Below are 19,399 nucleotides of genomic sequence, written 5' to 3' on the forward strand. Positions count from 1 at the left end.
GACATATGTATTTTTTTTTCTTGTCACTGTTCCCTAACAACACAGCATAACACTTACACCAGGGTCAGACTGTGTGAGGGGTCACGTCACACACAAGACATCTAGAGATGTTGAAGTTCCCAGGAGGGTGGGCAGGTTCCCTGCAGATGCTGCGCCATTCCACAGAAGGGACTTGAGCAGCCTCAGGTTTTGGCATCCTGGGTTGGGGTCTCAGTCTGGACCCCCCAAGGACACCAAAGGACGACAGTATCTATAACAGAGCTACGGGGAGGGTAAAGTGAGAATGAGAGCAGGGGCTGGGGGGCGCTCAGTGGTAGCGCTGGCCTGGCACGCACGAGGCACTGGGTTCGATCCTCAGCACCACGTAAATGTAAAATAAAGATATTGTGTCCACCTAAAACTTAAGAACAAATATTAAAAAAAGAGAGAGAGAATAAGAGCAACTCTAAACATGGTCTTAATAAACAATAGGTGCTCAATCTAGCTCCAGGACTTTTACCATCATTGTGAATAATGGGGATGGCACCAGGACCCCCTCACCGCACCGCGAGGCGTGAATGTACTGCTGCAGGTGGGGCTGGGCTCGGCCCCGTGGGACAGCAGAGCTAGTCCCTCTGAGCTGGCCTCCTGTTTGGGCCAAGATGATACCAGGGCCTTCACAGGGGCATTTCCTATCTTGCTCATAGCCAGTCCATGTGGGTCAAGGCCTCTGGGAGCCTCAGCACGGTGTGGTGCGCTCGCAGACTCCTGTGGAATGACCGTGAGGCAGGAGGGAGACCTCCACTTGGGAAGTGGGAAGGGTGTGCCCACATTCCAGGTGGGGGACGGTGGGCGGCCAGCCAGCGTAGCCTGAGTGTGCAGGGAGGAAGCTGTGGAACTGACCTTGTAGGGGAGAGCAAGAGCAGGCCGAGGTGCGTGGGGGATGGGGATGTAGGCGGAGGAGCTAAGGGCCTTGAGATTCTGGGCTGAGGCTGAGCCAAGTGACATCTATGGAAAACAATTTTATTTGCTTTTAGAACACTTGAATAGTTGGAATTCCTGGCCAAAGTCGCAGACCTCCTTCCTTTGATCCAATGGAAACTTACAGGCGGCAGTGGTGGGGGCTGGGGCAGTGGCCGCAGCTTATGTCAACAGGCGCCCCTGACCTTGACTTTTAAGTCCGGACTCTTCCAGCAAGCAAGGCATCTATCACCTAGATGGATGGCCACCAAAACATGTCCCTTGACAGCCAGCCTCCTGCTGGTCCTGGGCCACCACCTGGCTCCTCACCAGGGCCCAGGCTTCAGGGTCACCTGTCCTGGACTCACCTTTACAAGAGGTGACCTTTCTAATACATGAACCTGTCACCCGGCCCTCAGTGCTCCTGAATGTGACCTGCTGGTTGCCTGCCAGCCCTGACCACACTCCAGGCTCACAGAGCCTTCTCTCCCCTCCCTCGGCTAGCGACTGTCTCCCCAAGTCTGAGTCTACCTGGGGAGGGTGGGGGAACACCTGAAGGTGGCCCCCAAGCTCCCCTCCCTGGGGCTGCAGCTGCCTGTGCGTCGCCCCGCCCCCCCAGCACCTACATCCTCCAGTCAACCGGGGCTCCAGAGGGCTCCGGGCAGAGACGGGGGCATGGCAGGGTGGGGTGCGCAGGCCGGGCCTCGGTGTCCCACAGACCTGGGCTTGACTCTGGCTCTGCCACCCACCAGCCTGGTGGGGTCTCAGTGCCTGGTGCCTCAGAGTCCCTGGCTTTAAATTGGAGCTAAAAACACGCAGCCACGGGGTTTTGTGAAGGTTAAACGAGACGATTATCATACAACCTGGACATGTGTACTGGGCGTCAGCACGTCCTTGTCCCGAGCCAGCCCAGCCTAACCTGGGCATGCTGACCGAGTGGTGGTCGTTCAGACAAATCCTACTGGACAGAGTGCCAGGGCGCCATGAGCTACTGGCAGAGGCTCCAGTTGCTGCGTTTTATCACTAAGTCCTCGTCGGGTCGATTGTCACTGAGTCGTCAGAGCCTGGTCACCCAGAGTGTGGGGAGCCATTCTGACACGTGATTGGGTGACTCCCGTTAAGGGCCTGAGGCGCTCTGGCTGTGTCGGAGTTATCCCGACCCTTTCCTGATGAGAGAGCCCATCCGTGTGGGGGTGTGCGTAACCACTGACCCTGAAGACCCAATCACTGACCCTGACCTTGGAGTGCGGCCCCCCCTCGGCCTTCATTGGATGGAATTCTCCCCTGAATCTCTTGTCCCCCCAAATAAAAGGCTACTCCCCGGCGTGTTCGCTCTCTCTCTCTCCTGCTAGCCCAGAGTAATCCTCGCTGCCCTGCTGGGCGGCTGGAGGCAGGGAAACAGGGAGGCGAGCCGTCTCGGACCTAGCAATATAAAATAAGGTACTGTCTGTGTGTTTTATTTTGATCTCTTCTAACTAACTTAATGCCAGAACCTCATTAATGAAACCACTGCGCAGGCCGCGTGGTAGACAGAGCCTGAACAGTCTGGGCCGCCTTCTCCAGGGAGGGCACTGCCCCCTGGAAACAGAATCTCAGGACATCCTGTGGGGCCACTTTCCCAAGGATAGTCACTGGCCTGTCCAAAGCCCAGGTTGAAACCCAACCACCCAGACAAACATGCCTCCTCCCCACGGGGCTGGGCCACAACAAGTGCCTTATGTCACTGGGAACCACAGGCCGGGCTGGAGCGGTGCTGCTCCAAGTGGAGGTGACCTCATTTCCTTCAGCTACAGGCTCATGGTGAGGAGGGGGGTGCTGACCCTCTGTGGTCACCAAACCACCCGAGAGGGCCAGCCACCCAGAAAGGGGGTAAATGGTCACCCCCAGCTCTTCCCAAACCTGTAGGCCTCCCTGGGGCTCAGAGAAGCCTCATGAACCTGAGGCCCCAAAGGGCTGGTGGTTACCCCCCGGCTGTACCCAAGCCCTCGATCAATGGAGGCAACTCCTGCAGTGTGGCAGAGGCAGCAGGAAGGCAACTGGCATGTTCATGGTGGCACCTCTGCACAGCCCTGTCCCCTCCCCCAGCTCCTTCCTCGCCCGGCTGCGATGCTGAAGACGGACGCGTGTCTATCCCAGGGCTGGACACGAGGCCAACCCCCTCTAGGTGGACCCTGGTGTTCTCCTGCCCCCTTGACCCTTTCTTCCTCTCCAGGGCCACCAAGAGGAAGTCGTGGAGCAGGGAGGACGGTGGGGACACACTGTGCTCCGCAGAAGCAGGCCGCCCCGCCCTTGGTAAACGGCACGGGCTGCCTGGGCTTGCCTGCGGGCCTGACGGGGCAGCGAGTGGCAGGGGCAGGCGCACACAGGCGGCCCGCCCGCGCCAGCCCAGGCTCTGACGTCAAGCTCCTGGTCTGCGGCCCACTGCCTCACCACGGCTGGGCTGAGTAACGCCACCATCAAGTCGTCCGTCAGAGGCCAGAGAGGGAGGAGGTTGAGGAAAGGGACACCCAGGGCCCGGGTTACACGCCCCGGGCACAGCAGCCCTGAAGCCCACCAGTGCTAGATAGGCGCAAGCGGTGCTGGGGCCACGAGAGGAGGTGCAGGTCGGCCCAGCCGCCAGGCCAGGCGGAGAGCCCGGGTCTAGCCTCAGAGCACCACCTCCCTGCAGCCCCTGTCCACCACGCAGACCCTGCTCGGGGCTTCTCTTCCACTCAGTGGTCACTGATATGCAGCCGACCCCCAATCGCGGGTCCCATGCCCACAGATTCAGCCCACCCTGGACTGGGAACATGGGAGGCTGGGGACGCCACCTGCCCAGCACCAAAGGCCCTGGGTTCACTCCAGCTCCAGGTCGTCAGGGGGGCTGACTTGTTCCTGGGTCTCCCTGTACCATACGGCGTGACAACCACTCACAGCGGGGACACTGTATGAGCAGCAGGAGGCAGTGGGTTCCAAGCATAGGTGACGCCCTGTGACGGTAGGAGCGCCAGCATCTCAGATGCTGTTATGTTTGGGGATCCTGGTCAACCCCCAGGGACAGTGTTGTCTGTCTGCTGACGGCCTGGGTCCAAGGCCCACTTGGGCTCCTCTGAGAATGGACACAGGGGCGGAGAGGCTGGCCCAACGATGAGGGGGCCTATGGTTAGCCATGAGCCCTGCAGCATGGAAGCCACCCTGCCTGAGGACCTGGGCCTGGGCCTGGCCGCCGCCCTGCAGGACAGCTCCTGCCTCCCTCAGATACCGCAGGTCTGCAGAGAAGCCCCCACCCCAGGGAGCAGGTGAGCCCAGAGCCTGGCACTGCCAGCTGGTATACAGCAGGTGCTTCACAGTGCAGCTGGTCTCCACCTCTTGCTTCCACCTCTAATTCCTAAAAGCAGCCCCTGATATCCCAGCAGCCCAAATGCTAAAGAGGGGAGCCTGCTTGCCTCAGAGAAGGCCGTTGACGCCCGGTCACGGCTTAGAAAGCAAGGCCTCTCCCAGAATCAGGGGGGAGCTTGCCCTCACTCAGTCAGCAATACCGAGACTCAGAGAGGTTCAGCAGCTTGTTCAGGGTCACACAGTAATGCAGCGACTGCACAGACCCAATCCTGGGTCCCCCCACCAGTCTATGAGACCCCTGGGCTTTGGTGCCAAAAGGTTTAAGAACAGAATCAGAGTGACAGCAAGGCAAGCTGCTCCACCCCAGGAGAAGGTGGGAGGCTAGGGGGAGGCCCTACAGGTGCCTCAGTGGCCTAGCCAACCGCGTGGCTGTGATAAGTCCCTCCACTTCTCTGACCCTCGGCTTCCTCTGTAGCGAGAGCGTGTCTGCCTCCTGGGGCTGAGGGTCCCAGGTAGTGACGCTATCTGCCATCCAGGGCCACCTAGGCTAGGCAGCTGGGTTTCTACCCTCCATTGTTCTTGAGAGGAAGGCCCCCAAGAAATTCCACCACGGGAACAAGAACATTCCAGGCTGACTGGGGGGGGAGGGGGCAGCTCTCTGGTGTAAACACAGGAGCAGCACTTTGAAGTCTGAAGTCAGTGCCACAGCAGGAAAGTGCTGGTCTCGTCCCTGGGGGCACTGTGAGGGGGTGGCCGGCTCCACACACCCTGCAGGCTGGGGGCGAGGGGACAGCGGGTCATTCTAGGAATCAGATGGACGGCTGGGTCATGGCTGCCAGGAAGCCCACGCAGATCCCGCCTGTGTGGGCCTGGGGAGCAGTGGGGGAGTCTGAAGTCAGCGACCCCCTCAGGAAGCTGCCCCATCCTCCCAACAATTCCAGCTACAGCAGCAAATGACCCCGAGGTGACTCAGAGGGACAGAGGCTCCGGCCAACCAGGAGTGCAGAGCTGAGCAGGTCCCTTCATCCATGGACCCAGGAGCCCCGCAGGACGCACGGAAAGCCATCCTTTCACGTGGACCAAGCCCTGCTCATTTGTGCTCTTAGTTCAAAGGCACTTTATGAAACAGAGCGGTGGGCGGATGGACAGACGGCCGGCGGGCAGGGGCCCGGAAACTGACGTGAGAGAGCAGGGAGGTTTCTGTCCCGCGGGAGCTCAGAGTGACTTACACTTCTGTCGTGATGAAGCCGGTGAGTTCCGAGAGGAAGAGGAAGAGGATGAAGAGGCAGCAGCAGATGGAAACTGCAAGAACAGAGCAGGACGGTCAGGGTGGAGGCTCCAGAGAGGAGGCTGCCCCTCAGCCCTCCTCGGAGGCCGCGGACACCGTGGGGGAGGTTCCCTCACTCCCTCCAAGACCCTTCTCCCCACGGCCTCAATGAAGCAGCCCCACCCCAAGAACGGAAGCCTGTGGTGCAGACTGAGCCAACTCTGGGGTCAGGGTGGCCTCTAATGTCAAGGCCAGCCTCCAACACAGGTTGCACACGGGCGGCCCACACAGACGTTCTTCTGTTGGGCTTCAGTGACACGCGCTGGACAAGGTGGAGTCCGCATGGGGGAGATTTCATGTTGAAATTGAAACTTCTGCCTTCTGCAGAATATCCAGCCCTGTCCCACGAGGATCTGACAGGGGTTTACCCTGGACCCCCACATTCCCTCCGCCTCCTCGACCCCAAGGCTGAGGCAGAGGGAGGTGACACCCAGCCTGTCTCCATGAGAGGGGCCTTCTGCTCCACCTTGGGATGGCGAGGTGGGTCCCTCCCTCTGGAATCCCTCTGTCAGGAAGCCCTGTCTTCTCTAGTCCACTCATCAGTGTCACTTGCAGGCCAATTCTAAACTCTCTGGGTCCTAGACTGATGCTGTTGTCACTTCCGCTCCAGCTTTGGCCTCGGGTGGTCCTGGTTCGGAGCACAAACCCCAGGCCACGGCGTACTGCCCATTCTCGCTGGAATCGGGCTTCTCTCAGGAGTCCTGTCCCTTTTATTAGCGTGGCCTTCAGAGACCCCACTCCAGGTGCATTTGAGGCTTTTATTAAATGGATAAAAATCCACCGTGTGTCTTGGGCACCTCCACACGGGGCCCAGGCACAAGGCCTTCACTGCACCGTTTGGCTGGCACACCCGGGGGCTGCCTCACACCACAGAAAACATCTTGGAGCATTTGGTGTTTCAGATTAGGGCTCCTCAATGACGTGGGAGAGTCCCCGGGCACCCTCTAGAACAGACCCCGCCTGGCCCCGCAGGGCAGGGCGGAGAGGGCACCCCTCTCCTCTCAGTTCTGCACAGAGGGGGCAGGCGCAGGGGGTGGGGGGCATGCAGAGTGGGGACAGGGGTCGGAGGGGCTACTCACTGATGGCCCCGGTGTAGGTAGGCTGTGTGAGGTCCTTGGGCACCTTCCTGTAGATGTCAAACCTACGGGAGGAACAGCAGCATGAGGGCAGAGTGGGGGCGAGGGCGGGCAGGTACCAGGCCCGGTGGGCAGTGAGCCGCGGCCTCCCACGCCAGGGCCACCTCCTCCAAGCAGCCTCACTCTGTGTCATCCGTGAGGGTGCCCCTCACGGTACCTGGCACCTCCGTCCTGACACTTGTTGTCCAAGGTCACTCGAGTGACCTTGTGGGCTCATTGGGTTGGTCGGCCCTTCCAGGTGGGTCTCCCTGCATCAGAGTGTAACCTCCCTAGGGACAGGGACCTTGTTGGTGTGTCCCTGCCATATCCCCAAGCCTTGGCACATAGCAGCCCTGCAGAGGTAACTGTGGAGTGACTCAGGTGACCCTGGAGGAAACAGGGCGGCCTGCAGGGTGCCACGGAACTGCCCTCCCCTCCTGGTCTCCACTCTCCCCTGGAGCCCTGGCCAGCATCTGCTCCACGTGTATGAAGTGAAGTGCCTGCAGCCCAGGGCCTGGCACCAGCTGGTGGTGGCTGTCTCCTCTGGTTCCTCCCAGAAGCACCACTGCCCTTCAACACCAGGGTCCCACCAGAGCTCAGGGAAGTCACGGGGTGGTAGGAAAACCCAGGGTTTGGAATCAGGTGACATGGATTTAATGCCGGCTGTTTCACCCCACGCCCCACCCCGGCTATGAGAGCTGAAGCCTGGGAATCATATGGCTCCAATCTCACCAGTCCTCTTCCTTACTGTGTGACTGTAGGCAAAAGGCTTTCCCTCTCTGATCTCAGCATTCCTCCTCTTTGAGATGGGCCTCCTACTCCTGCGAGGACTGAGCGTGGGGAGGCTCCACACCAGGCCTCCTTCCCTTCCCTGAGGCACAGAGGTAGTTCTGCCCCACACAGGTCATGGCCTGCCCACCTGTGCCAGGCTCTGGGGGTAGGGCCTGACTGGTGGAGAGGCTGAGGACCAGGCGGCTTGGCTGCTCTTTGGTGACTGGGAAACAAAAGCATTTTGCTAAACCCAAGGCTTGGGCTGGTTGGACGTCTTGCCTAAGGGCCGGTCCCTGGCTCTGCCAGCTACACTAAGACCTCAGGGGAGAAGGACTCCTGTAGGGGGCCGGGTTCAAAAGGCAGTGCTTTCTCTGCTGCCTGCTTGGCAATGGAGACGAGGGCTGGGGGACAGGGTCCCTGTGACTGCCCCTCTCTGAAAAGGTGGGCCCTGAGCTTGGAAGCCACATCAGAGGTCCAGAGTCTGACTGTGAAGTTAGACTGCTCAACTGTGACTGCATCCCTGCGTGACCTTGGGACCATTGCTTGACCTCTCTGTGCCTTGGTTGCTTTGTGTAGTGGGGGCAACGACAGCAACTACCCCATAGAGCGGGATTGAGGGTCAAATGCCTGAGTGCATAAAAAGCACCCAGAAGCGGGGGTGGGGGTCCCTCGCTCCTGGGGTCAGCCCCTGAGGCCCTTGTGAAACTTCCCGCAGGGGCTGGTGTCTGAAGGGGTTGCAGCTGGTTCAGCTGGGATGCCAAGCCCTGGAGGAAGTGCCCTTGAACCTGACCTTCCCCAAGCTGGCCATGTGTGTGCAGAACCCGCTCAGCCTGGGATCTCATGCTAAAAGACATCAACTCAGTAAACTCCACAAGACCCTCAAGGCCCTGTCACAGAGCGGGCTCCGTGTGTCTGCTGGGCCTAGAGTGGGCCGGCCTGAGGCTCCAAGCATGCGCAAGGTTGGCCGGTGGCGCTGGGACAGGGACATCCCAGGTGCAGACACTGACTCTGTCTTCAACTGGGGATGGGTTTACTGGACAACACCCACCCTCAGTCAGCGGCACCCTGAGAGCAGTCGGCTTGGGTGGCCGGGATCAGGGTGGCCAGGATTTCAGATTTTTTTAAGAGAAGCCAAACATTTGGAATTTTATGTGGAGTTTCCCAGTTCTCGTGGGGCAGTCACGAAGGGGCCATGGTCAGAGGAGGCCCAGGGCCCACCGGTGGCCCTCTGGGTGAGAAGCCCTGCAGAGCTGGGGGGGACACAGATGGCCAGAGGCCTGGAGAGGCCACTCGGGGCCAGGTGAGAGGCACGTGCCTTCTCCAAAGGAGACCAGAGAGCCAGCAGCAGAGTGACATGGGGGACAGCAGCGGGAGGGTCCTTTCGCTCTGTCCCCCCTGGTCTTGAACGAACGGCTTCACTCTGATGATGAGGAAAGTCCAAACTGAGCCGAGCAGACGGGTCAGCTCACCCTGAAGGGGACCCTGGCTCGGCAAACGGACAACCTCTGCGCGAGCTCTGCCGATTGGCCAACAGGTCAGCCACCGGCCACCACCGCCTTCCTGGGTGGGACGGTGGGTCGTTAGGTAAGAGGAGTCTTGGGGATGCCTGGACGGCACAGGAGGGGACTCTGAGCTCGTTCTGTAATTTGGAGGTGAGTCTGAAATCGTTTCAAGAGGAAAACTTAGACAGCTTTCAAAATCCAGGGGAATTATTTTGGAAGTTGAAGGGGGTGTGTCCAGGTTCCCCCCCCCCTCCCGCAGGTGTCTGCCCCGAGGGCTGGGCGTCAGGGCCTTGTGTCTGCTGGGGGCAGCAAAGGGCAGGAGAATGGGTGAACAGAGCCACAGGGGGGAAGACGAGGACACAGACAGCAGGTGACCTGGGGCGGGAAGTGCTCCAGAGAGGAGGAGGCGCTGAGTCAGACACGGGCGCCTGGACAGACATATTTGCATCTAATTCCCACAATGACCCTGGCAGATCCCGGCATCCCACTTTTTCCAGAGGGAAAAAACTGAGGCTCAGGTGGAGGCAACATGCTCGGGTCACTGATCCAGGGAACAGTGAGCTGGAATTCACACCCAAATCTCCGTCCCAGCCCCTCCTTCCGCCGCTCAGGGGAAGGAGTTTATAGCTCGCCTGCTGGTCAACAGCACCCAAGTCTCCAGGTGGCAGGGTTTGTTTCTCCAAGCCTGAGCCCCGGAGCGGCGGGAACCTCTGGAGGACAGGCCAGGGGTGACACACAGGCTTTCATGGACTCAACAGGTGTTTACAGACCTCTACCCCATCATGGGAAGGCCCCTGGTGCAGGCAGACACAGCCCCTCCCTCATGTAGCTGCATCTGACAAAGCTTTTGGCTCCTGGGAGGGACCACCTGGACACAACGAACGTGGACAATGACTCCTTTCCCACGCTAGAGCCAAGCTGGAGGCTGGTGGGACAGAGAAGGAAGAGCTGAAAAGGATCCTGATTTCAGAGCTGACCACAAGCCAAGTGAGTCAGCGGTGAAGGTCACTGAAATTGGGCCACCAGGAGGCTGGTGAGAACCCAGGCATGTGACGGATCAGGAAGTGAGCCGTCCATCCTCCTGGCTCACATTAGTCAGCCCCTCACTGCGGTGATGTGATCAGCTGTGGCCACCCCACCGTCAAGAGAATGGGGCAGAGAGGGGAAAAAGAATGGGGAGGGAAGAGGGATGCTTGGTGTGGACCTACTGTGTGCTAGGGTCATGCTATGCCCTTGAGTGTCACGTTCTCATACAGTTCTCTTGAGGGATTTGCAAGTTAGAGACCGATGTCCCACTGTGCAGATGAGGCTGAGAGGCCCTGGCCTTGGTGCCTGCCACCATCAGCTCTAGGTTGAGACCAGCTGAGGTCACGGTCCCACCAGTTCACCCTGTAGAACAACAATAAAAGCCTCAGGAAGACCGACTTGACAGTCGGGGGGTCTTGAGCAGAGCTGGGCAGCCCGGGCAACACAGCGAGACCCACCTCGTTTTTTTTGTTTTTGTTTTTTTTTAAAAAAGGATTTAAAACAAAACAAGCCAATGAAAAGCTATGAACCCCTGGGCCTCTCGTGTCCTTGAAAAGTCCTGTGCCAGAGTCTCAATCAGGAGTCACTGTGCCTCCTGGCATGTGGTGACGTCCAGAGACACGCGCCGTCACGGCTGGGGCTGGGGTGCCATCGGCACGAGTGGGTGGAGGCCAGGGGTCTGCCACACAGGACAGGATGCCACAAGGAGGGCCACCAGCTCCAGGGTCCACAGTGCTGGCATGGAGGTAGCCTGCCATGTGCAGGGACACCTGCCCACGGAGCCCCTGTCCCCAGCCGTCCCCGTTCAACCTCAGGGGCCCCGCTGCTCTGTTCCTGCTGGGGGAGTCAAGGCCCCGGCCTGCATGGCCCCCAGACAGGACCTTGGTGTCAGACGGCCTTCCCTGTCCCTTCTGCTCTGCGCCCAGAGAGAACACTGGGCAAAGGAACACGAGAACCTGAGGAGTCCACCTGGACGTGCCCGTGGCTCAGAATTGGGGTGTTGTGGTGAGCACAAGGTCAAGGCCATGCAGAGCAGCCGGTGTCCATCTCTGGCTTCACGCCTTGGCCACGGGCACTCACGGCAGCCTGGATGGCGCAGTCAGAGAGAAGATGGAGGCCAGGCGCCCCTGGCGAGCGGGGTGAGGTCAGCTCCCTAATTGCCCAAAGCAAACACGTCTTTCCCAGTGAGAAGCTGGGAACATCCGGCTCCCCCATTCCCTCTCCTAGGTCCCCAGCTCTACGGCTTTAATTCTGACACCAACCCTGAGGGACCTGCAGACGACCTGCAGACACGTCTTGGCCGGCTCTGTGGCCCCCTGTGGGTGGCAGGAGGCTGTGAGGTCACCAAGGCTTTAATGGAACGGATGCCTCTTGGCAGCAAGTCACTGGAAATGGGGGTCACTCATCCTAAAATAGCCAGAGGCTCCCAGTGGGCACTCGCCCTAGTCAGCCCTGCCCACCAGCCCAGGGCAGCCCGCTGCCCAGCCCAGGGTGTGGGCAGGAGGCACGCGTGCTCTGTCCCGGCACCCTGCTGACCACCACCAGCACAGGACAGTGCTAAGCGTGTGCACTCGCCTGTGAGCTGGGCACGGGGTGTGGGGGTAAGGCCTCTGCCGGGAGGGGCAGGCCCAGAGAGAGCCCTGGGATTCTCCCCTCCCCTCGAATCTCAACCTTGACATTCAAGCTGCTGATATGCGCTCACACCACCCAGCGCTCTGTCAGCTGGGCTCTGTCGCTGGAACCCTCTGTCTGTCCCCCAGGTGCAGGAGCCTTGACAGAGAAGGAAGGATAGCAGGGGACCCCACGTGAGGCTACCCTGCACCTGGCCTAAACTCAGCCTTCAGGTCCATTACCCCACAGCCTTGCGAAGCCCTGTGTGGCAGACAGCATCGCTGGCCCCATTTACCTGCCCAGGGGCAGGGCTGAGCCTGACCCCTGATATCGTGCCACCCCAGGGGCGTGGGGCTGGGAGGTGGGGGAGCAGGGGCTGGGCTCACGGGAGGTCTGGGAGAAGCCCGGGCACACAGCTGCCCGACGCCCATGTCACCAGTGCACACCTAGCACCCCCACGGTGGTCCCCCACCCTGCAGCCGTGCTTCTGCCCTGTCACCCCACAAGTGACCACAGACCACGAGTCCTGGCTGATCCCTCCTGCTGCCCCCACAAGAGTCCGCCGGAGAGGAGGAGGGCGGAGCTGCTGCTGCTCTCTCCCAGGGCCAGCCACCGCTCTGCAGCCCGAGGGGCCTCCCTGACCCCGAGAGGCCTCCCTGACCCCGGGCTCTGCACACAGGTTCTTGGCCCAGGCCTCAGAGAGCTGCAGGTCTTCCGTTCTGACTGGGCAGGGCCAAGGTAGATTTGTCCTGCGTCACCTGCAGGGCGGACACCCAGCAAATGCCAGGTGAAAGTGCAAGGTGACGTCCACACAAGGCCCTGTCCACAGCACCAGCCCTAACAGTATAGGCTAGAGAGTGGCCACCTGTGGAGGTGCAGGGGCAAGTGCAGGCACGGCCCCCTGGACACAAAGCCATACGTGAAGGGCACAGCCAGCGAGCCAGGAAGCCTGCACACTCTGACCCGGGCTCTGCGAGGACAGCACCAGGGAGGGGGCAGGCCTGACCACTGACCTACGTGTGTGTTTGGGGGTGGGGGAGGGGGTGGTCATAAAACTGAATTCACACTGTGGTTTAAATTTTCAGGAAAAAAGAAGGAGAAACTGAAGGTTTCATACAGAAAGTCACACGAGGGTCACAAAAATGTCAACTACTCAGGGGTGAATGTGACAGAAGTGCAGAAAACACTGTCCAGGAGGCAGAGGGAGAAGGGAGGGAGACGCAGACCCGCTGAGGGGCCAGGAGCGCAGTACTGGCCACGTGGCATCCCCCACTGGCCACATGTGCGACTCAATCCCAGCCTCCACTCACCTCCTCAGCCTTCTGCCTGTGCCCACAGGTCAGCAGAGGGAGGAGCAAAGGCACCGGCATTTCCCAGGCTCCTGCTCCATGGCTAAGCCCCACTTAGGCAGCTGACCACTGGATCCCACAGAGGCCTCCCCTACCCAGGACGCCTCAAACGCGGAGGCTCAGAGAGGGAGAGCAACATGCCCAGGTACACACAGCGAGGAAGAGGCCATCGGGGTTGGAGGCCTGGTCAGGGACCAAGGGGCTACACAGAGATGCTCCCTGGCCTCCTGACACTCACACGCCCCCCCAGGCCTTGGCTGTCCAGGGTCAGAGCTGCCTCCAGATACCAACAGCAAGCCAAGAGCCCTCGCTGAGGGAGCGGAGGGGGAAGGGGGTGCACAAGGCAAGCACAGCTGGAGGGGCCCACCCCGCCCGCATCGGTCTCCCTCTACAGCCCGGAGCTGTGGGTAGGAGGAAGCCGGCCTTGGCTGAGTCAGGCTTCCCACCTGCCAAGGACACAGGCAGCCCCGTGGGGTGACTGGTCCCCAAAGCGTTTCCAACTCACTGGAAACTGGAAACAGCTGGCAACACACCTCCAGAGCAGGACAACATCCCTTGTGCAGATGCTATACATGGAAATGCATCTCAGAGGGGCGGGGCAGGAGCGGCGCTTGTCACAGTGACCTGTCATTGTCATCGTCATAGGATAAAAATATAGCAGGCCCCAAACGCCAGCCAGCAGCCCGGGCTGGGAGCTATTCAGGGCCTGGACTCCCTGCCAGGCTGGCCCTGCACGGAGGTAGGAAAGGAATGCGCTGGTGGCCATGGGGGTATTTAAGTTTAGGAGCAAATCAGGGGAAGCAGCCAGTCCCTATGGAGGGCATCCCGAGGGACGCCCCCTTCCCTGCCCTTCGCCCCACCTGCCCTTGGGGTTCCATCTGCTCCCAGCTGAGGGCACCTTTGACAATGTTCCCAGTGGCCTTGGGGGCAGTCACAGCCGAGTCCTGCCCACAAGCAGAGGGCGGGAGGAAGGTTTTAGGAGGGGAAGGAGCTTCACCACTCCACTGGTCTCAGATGGTCAGCACCATCCAGGTGCAAGAACTAGTCTAGCCCCATTTTTCACAGAAAAAGAAAACAGGTTCAGAAAGACCTGGAAAGGCAAGTGGGAAACGCAGAGGAAGGAGGAGCAGCTTCCAGAGGCTCCCACAGAGGTTCACGTCCAGAGCCCAAGGGCAGCGGACACGCCTCCTCCCTAAAGGGGCCGGGGATGGGAAGGAGTTAGGAAGCAACGGAGAGCAGGCCCAGGGCCCGCGAGGCTTTTCTTACAACCCCTAGCAGAGGGCAGGAGAAGGGGACTTGAGCGTCCTCTGGCTGGCCTGGCCGAGGGGGCAATTGGTAATGATTTTCATGATCACGAGTTGCCAGTTTTAGGGGGGCTGTGGGGGTGCTAGAGAAGGCTAATTTGGCAAGGAGGCATATAAATGAAGATCTGAATTAGGGAGATAGCATCCATAATGGCCCTGGGGCAGGGAGCACCAGGCAGGAGGGTCAGCAGGGGCAGGGAGCAGAGGCCCTGAGGTCTTACATGAAGTCACCCAATTAAAAATAGTACTGACCACTTAAAAAAAAATACTATGCAAAGCAAACGCCCCAGGGTCAGATTTGGCCTGGAGGTGATCAGATCTGCACTTGGCCTTGAATCTTGAACACACAGAGTGGAACTGAAAGGAGCCAAAGGGCAAAGACACTGGAGAGCTGCAGAGCTGGAGGGGTGCTGGGACCAGACGCCCCCCACACACCGTGGCCAACAGTGTTTGTACCAGGGATCCCTGGAGGGGCACCTGCTGCTGCCACGGAGCCTGACTGGGTGTGCGCCAGCTGAGATGTCTGCCCAGGTCACAGGCGTGGGGACAAGAGTCACACCCTTTCTGGGGTCATGGGGCTGCTGTCATCTAGACCCATTTTGAAGACGAGAACCTGGTGTCCAGCGAGCTACACTGAATCACCCATGTCACAAACAAGGACCAGAGTCGTCCTGGGGCTCTCCCCAGGACGTCCAGATGCTCCCGAATCTGCAGGCTTTGGGAGCCCATCTCCACCAGACTCCTCCTGCACTGACCCATCTCTAACCAATAACACAGAATAAGAAAATCGGATTTTGCAGTGACTCACTTTATCCATGGCTGAGAGGCGAACGTGGGGATTTGGCCTGATGAAGCCCTCTGACGATGTGCCTATGGCACATGCTGTTCAGTGAGAGCCCTGAGCTGCCCTGAGCTGGCCGAGGGCCCTGCTGCCATCTGAGCCCAGTGCCTGCCTCCCAGCCACCCTCCCTCCCGCTAGGTGTGAGTCACGCCTGGAGACCTCAGTGTGCCGGCTGCAGAGCCTCCACTTTCCTTGGCTCCTGAGCAAGATGTACTTTTCCAAAGGACACTGATTCAGCTGAGCCCGGAGTTTGCAATGCCCTGCAGCGGTGAGGCCGGCCTCCCCTGAGTCCAGCCTCCTCTGAGCCCACACTGTCCTGGAGTGGGGACCACAGAGGGAAGCTACTACCTCCCTCGCCTTCTTCCTCCTCCTGCCCAAATGGCAGGAGTGCCCACCTTCTGAGGACCCACCCAAGCCAGCCAGACCCCCAGTGGCCTCCCTGGAGCCCCTGTGGCCGTGCACACCTGCAGACAGGAACGGAAAGGAAGGGCCCACGGTGGATGGCCAGGGACCCTCCAGTGTGGAGCCAGGACAGCCTTCCCATCAACCTGGGGTCCTGGCAGCTCAGCACCAAGCGCCCCGTGGACCACGTTTCCGTTGGTACAAAGCACTGTGCTTGGGAGCAGCTTCGGGTTCACAGGAACACGGAGCAGACGCAGAAGGCACATCTGTCATCCACAGGCACCAGCCAGGCCGCCCATCACACCCAGTGCTTGGTTCTGCAGGGCTGAGTCCCGGTGCCGAGCGTCCCTGGGCTTGGATGAATGTGCGATGGCATCTATCCACCAGGACAGTGCCCAAGAGCGGCCTCTCTCCTAAAACCCACGCCCCTGAAGCCCCAACCCCCCTGTACAGCTGGTCTTTGCCTGTCCCCAAGTGGCCTTTCCTACAGTGGGGACACACAGCTCCACGGCTGCTGGGGGCATCTTGGTCAGTGTTGTGCACACCAGGTGCCCCTTGCTTCACGGGTTCGGGGCTCCTCCTAGTTGGCACCGGTGACCTCCGTGTCTGCAGGTAGCTGCGCAGACTTGTGACTTCTGTAAAGTGGGGGTGAAAATCCTGCCCACCATGTGAGTGCGGCCGAAAGCTGGGCCCCACCTCGGGAATGGCCAACTCGCTGCACAAAGCAAGCAGTGGTCGGCCGTGACTGACCACACCGGAACCGTGGCCGTCACCACTGGTGGGCTCGCCACACAGTTCTCCACCAGAACAGCACAGGGAGGGGACAACCTCCCTGTGGGTTCACACCAGCCTCTGCTGACCCAGGCGGCCAACCCTCTCCAGGCTCAGCCTGTTCACATGCAAAATGGGGGCAGGGGGGCTGCATCTCTCCTCTGGGGGGTCGGAGACAGAGCAGATGACTGACCGGCTTACAAGAGCCACGGGCATCCGACGGGCACTCTCAGAAGGCCAGGTCCTGGCTGCAAGGTCTGGAGGGGTCCCTGGCCTTTTCTGGGGCCCAGTGGACAGCCACGTGGGTGACACCACAGACGTGCTATGGAAGAAGTCCCACGCACGGGCCATTCACGTGGCAAGGAAGGACACGCAGAACTAACGCCCGCAGGAGTCAGGAGCCCGCTCACCTCGTGGCCTCCCAGGGTGCTGAAAACGGGCTGTACCCCCATCCACGCGCGGCCACTGCGCTGTGCGTTTCAAGAGTGCTCTGTCATGAGCCACAGTTCAATTTAGAAATTAAAATTAAAAAACTAAAGAGAATCAAGTCGTCAGCCAGGTGTGGGACTCCTCTGCACCGCCGGAGGATCATGTGACAGAGACGGTTTCAGGGCTTCTTCCCTTGGATTCCTACTGCCACCTTCCCTGGGTACAACCCCAAGCAAGTGGCAGGACCCAGACAAGCATTCGAGAACTCCTGAAACCTGCCCTCCCCTGCTGTGTGAGTTGGGCTAAGTGATGTCCCTCTCTGAGCCTGGTGTACAAAGTGTGCTCAGAATGAATCAGGAGTGTCCAGCACTGTGCTTAGCAGATAGCGGCTGCTTAAAAAAGGCGACTTGTTCATAGGATTCTCACTGAAACCCCCCAGAACGTCTTGCCAATTGCAGGTTTGGGTGGGTTGAAAAATCTGTCTAGTGGACTGCAACCAGTATTGAAAAAAAAAAAAAGACGAGAGGTGCACAGCCCCATTCTGCTACACCACCGTACCACAGCCTAGGGGCACCTAGGAAAAATAACACACGGTGAGAAAAGCTCCAGGAAGGTCACGGGTGGCACTTCCCTGAGGACGGACAGGCTGTGGAGTTGAGGGCAGAGCAGAGGGGCTGCCTGCAGGGGGTGCCAGAACCGGCCCCACGGCTCTGGGAGGGGCTCCCAGAGGAAAGAGGGTGGACAGGCACCCAGGATGACGGTGGGTTGGTGTCTGTCCCTCAGGGATGAGGACAGTGACCACCTTTTGAAATGCATCCGTCCGAATTTTTAAAAGTGAAGCCATTTAATTAGCCACATGGGCCTGACTGGTGGTGGAAGTCCATGTGGCCTCGATGGTGGTGGCCGGTGGTGGCTGCCATTTGGGTAGCACCCTGAAGCCAGGGAAGGTCCTCTGACACCAAGTTGCCAGGGAGATGACTGTTGAAGTGGGGGTCTTAGGGCTGAAAGGTGTCCCCGTCACTATACACACGCCCAGTTGTGACGCAAACTAATCAGCAGATGAAGACGAGGACTAAAGGCTGTAGCCGTGTGCCCAGGGCACTTCCTCCCTGAAGACTTCCAATCTGGGTTGGCCCAGGGTGTGCAGGTGGCACCCACAGGTGCAGGTGCGGGTCTGGGGGCTGAGGCCACTTATCCGTGTGGCCCTGACACGATGGCGAAGTCCCCGCTACCGTTTTCTCTGCTGTAGTCCTTCCCCTGGGCCAGTGCGAGCTCAGAGAAGCTGGTCTCCTGAAAAATCTGTACTAACAGCACAGAAGGCTCCCTGCACCCTCCACCTGGCTTTCTGTCACATAACGTGACCAGAGAAACCTCCTTGGAACTCAGAGGTGCGCCTTGGCGGGACTCTATCAGCTGAACGCACATTTGTGGGGGTTTTCCCCTCAGGTTTTCTGGTCTGGAACCTCACACTGCATTTAGTTGTGTCTGCTCCAATCTGTAATGGTTCCTCAATCTTTCCTGGTCTTTCAAGATGGGGACGCTCCCAAAGAACACTTGTTCATCATTTTCCAGTATGTCCACGGAAATGGGTGTGTCTGGAGTTTGTCCTGGTCCATCTTCAGGGGTCCTAACAGATTACCTGAGCCTGGCTAACTTAGGAAGAAAAGAGGTTTACGTTGGCACAGGTTCTGGGGGCTGGAAGTCCCAAGTGCCAGCACCTGCTCAGCTCTGGCCAAGGCCACGTGCTGCTTCTGCAACTTGTGGAAGGAAGCAGAAGGGCAGGTGGGCATGGTGAAGGGGACAAGGCACAAGGGGCAGCCAGCTTGCAGTCCCTGGTCCAGTCCTGTGAGAGCAAGAACTGCCCAAGATGGACATGAGCCCCTCTCACTACCCAGGCAGCCCCTGACGCCCGCCCCCAACACCACCACAGTGAGGAATGGGGCCTCCGCGTGAGCTCAGAGGGGACAGACGGTGTTCAGGACACAAACACCGATGATTCCCAGCTCAGGGATGAGGACACAGGCCCTTCATTCAGCCAATGGCAGTGTGGAGTCCACAGGGCCAGGGCCAGGGGTGGCACCAGGCCAAAGGAGTAGACGAGATGGCAGAGCCAGGCCTTTGAGGACTGGACCCTGTCAGGCAGACGCTGGTGACAGAGCCACAATCTGCTGGAGGCCGGGAGGTCAGGTGGGCCTCTGAGCAGCAGACCTGAAGGGGGGGACGAGGCCACCACGGAGAGCATTCTGCACAAGCCTCCTAAGTGGAGGGCACGCCAGTGCTCAGTAGAGGCCCCACGGTGGGCGTGAAGGGACCTGGGTGAGAGCAGCCTGGCCATTGTGGCCAGAGTGCAGGGGGCCACACAGGACGAGGTCAGCCAGCGGGCACAGCACAGAGCGCCCAGGACCTGCAGGCTGCGGCAGGGACTCTGACTTGCTTCCGTGGTGGGTCTGAAGCAGAACATTGAGTGCCCAGGTACAGCGACGAGTCCCACCCACAGGTTCAACCTGGCTGGGTGGTAGGCCTCTTTGTGCCCCGCTTCCCTGAATCAGCAGTTCCCGACATCAGGCTTCGGGCGTAACTGAGTTGACAGGTGTGTGCAGGACACGCAGGCAGACTGGGGTGCTGGCCACTGTTTGGCTTCTGTGTTTTGGGGTTTGTGTATGTGTGTGCTGGGGCCAGAAGCCAGGGCCTCAC

The 19,399-nt window shown here is 59.7% G+C and overlaps 1 protein-coding gene across 4 annotated transcripts in view; it reads right to left on the reverse strand.

Annotated features, from left to right (window-relative positions):
• The window catches only part of ERGIC1 (endoplasmic reticulum-golgi intermediate compartment 1), a 77,688-nt gene that overhangs the window by 38,591 nt on the left and 19,698 nt on the right, over positions 1 to 19,399 (reverse strand). Inside the window, exons 1-3 of one of the 4 annotated variants that reach the window (XM_081309715.1) lie at positions 13,492 to 13,610; positions 6,664 to 6,725; positions 5,487 to 5,559 (exon numbers count right to left, since the gene is read on the reverse strand). In XM_081309715.1, coding sequence (XP_081165841.1) covers positions 5,487 to 5,559; positions 6,664 to 6,725; positions 13,492 to 13,601 — 245 coding nt within the window. In that variant the 5' untranslated portion in view covers positions 13,602 to 13,610. Of the gene's footprint in view, positions 1 to 5,486; positions 5,560 to 6,663; positions 6,726 to 13,404; positions 13,611 to 19,399 lie in introns of those variants that run through there. The other 3 variants (XM_081309714.1, XM_081309716.1, XM_081309713.1) reach the window with 3 other exon arrangements.

The sequence above is a fragment of the Spermophilus citellus genome (assembly GCF_964194105.1).
Source record: "Spermophilus citellus genome assembly, chromosome: 1".
Lineage (NCBI taxonomy): Eukaryota > Metazoa > Chordata > Mammalia > Rodentia > Sciuridae > Spermophilus > Spermophilus citellus.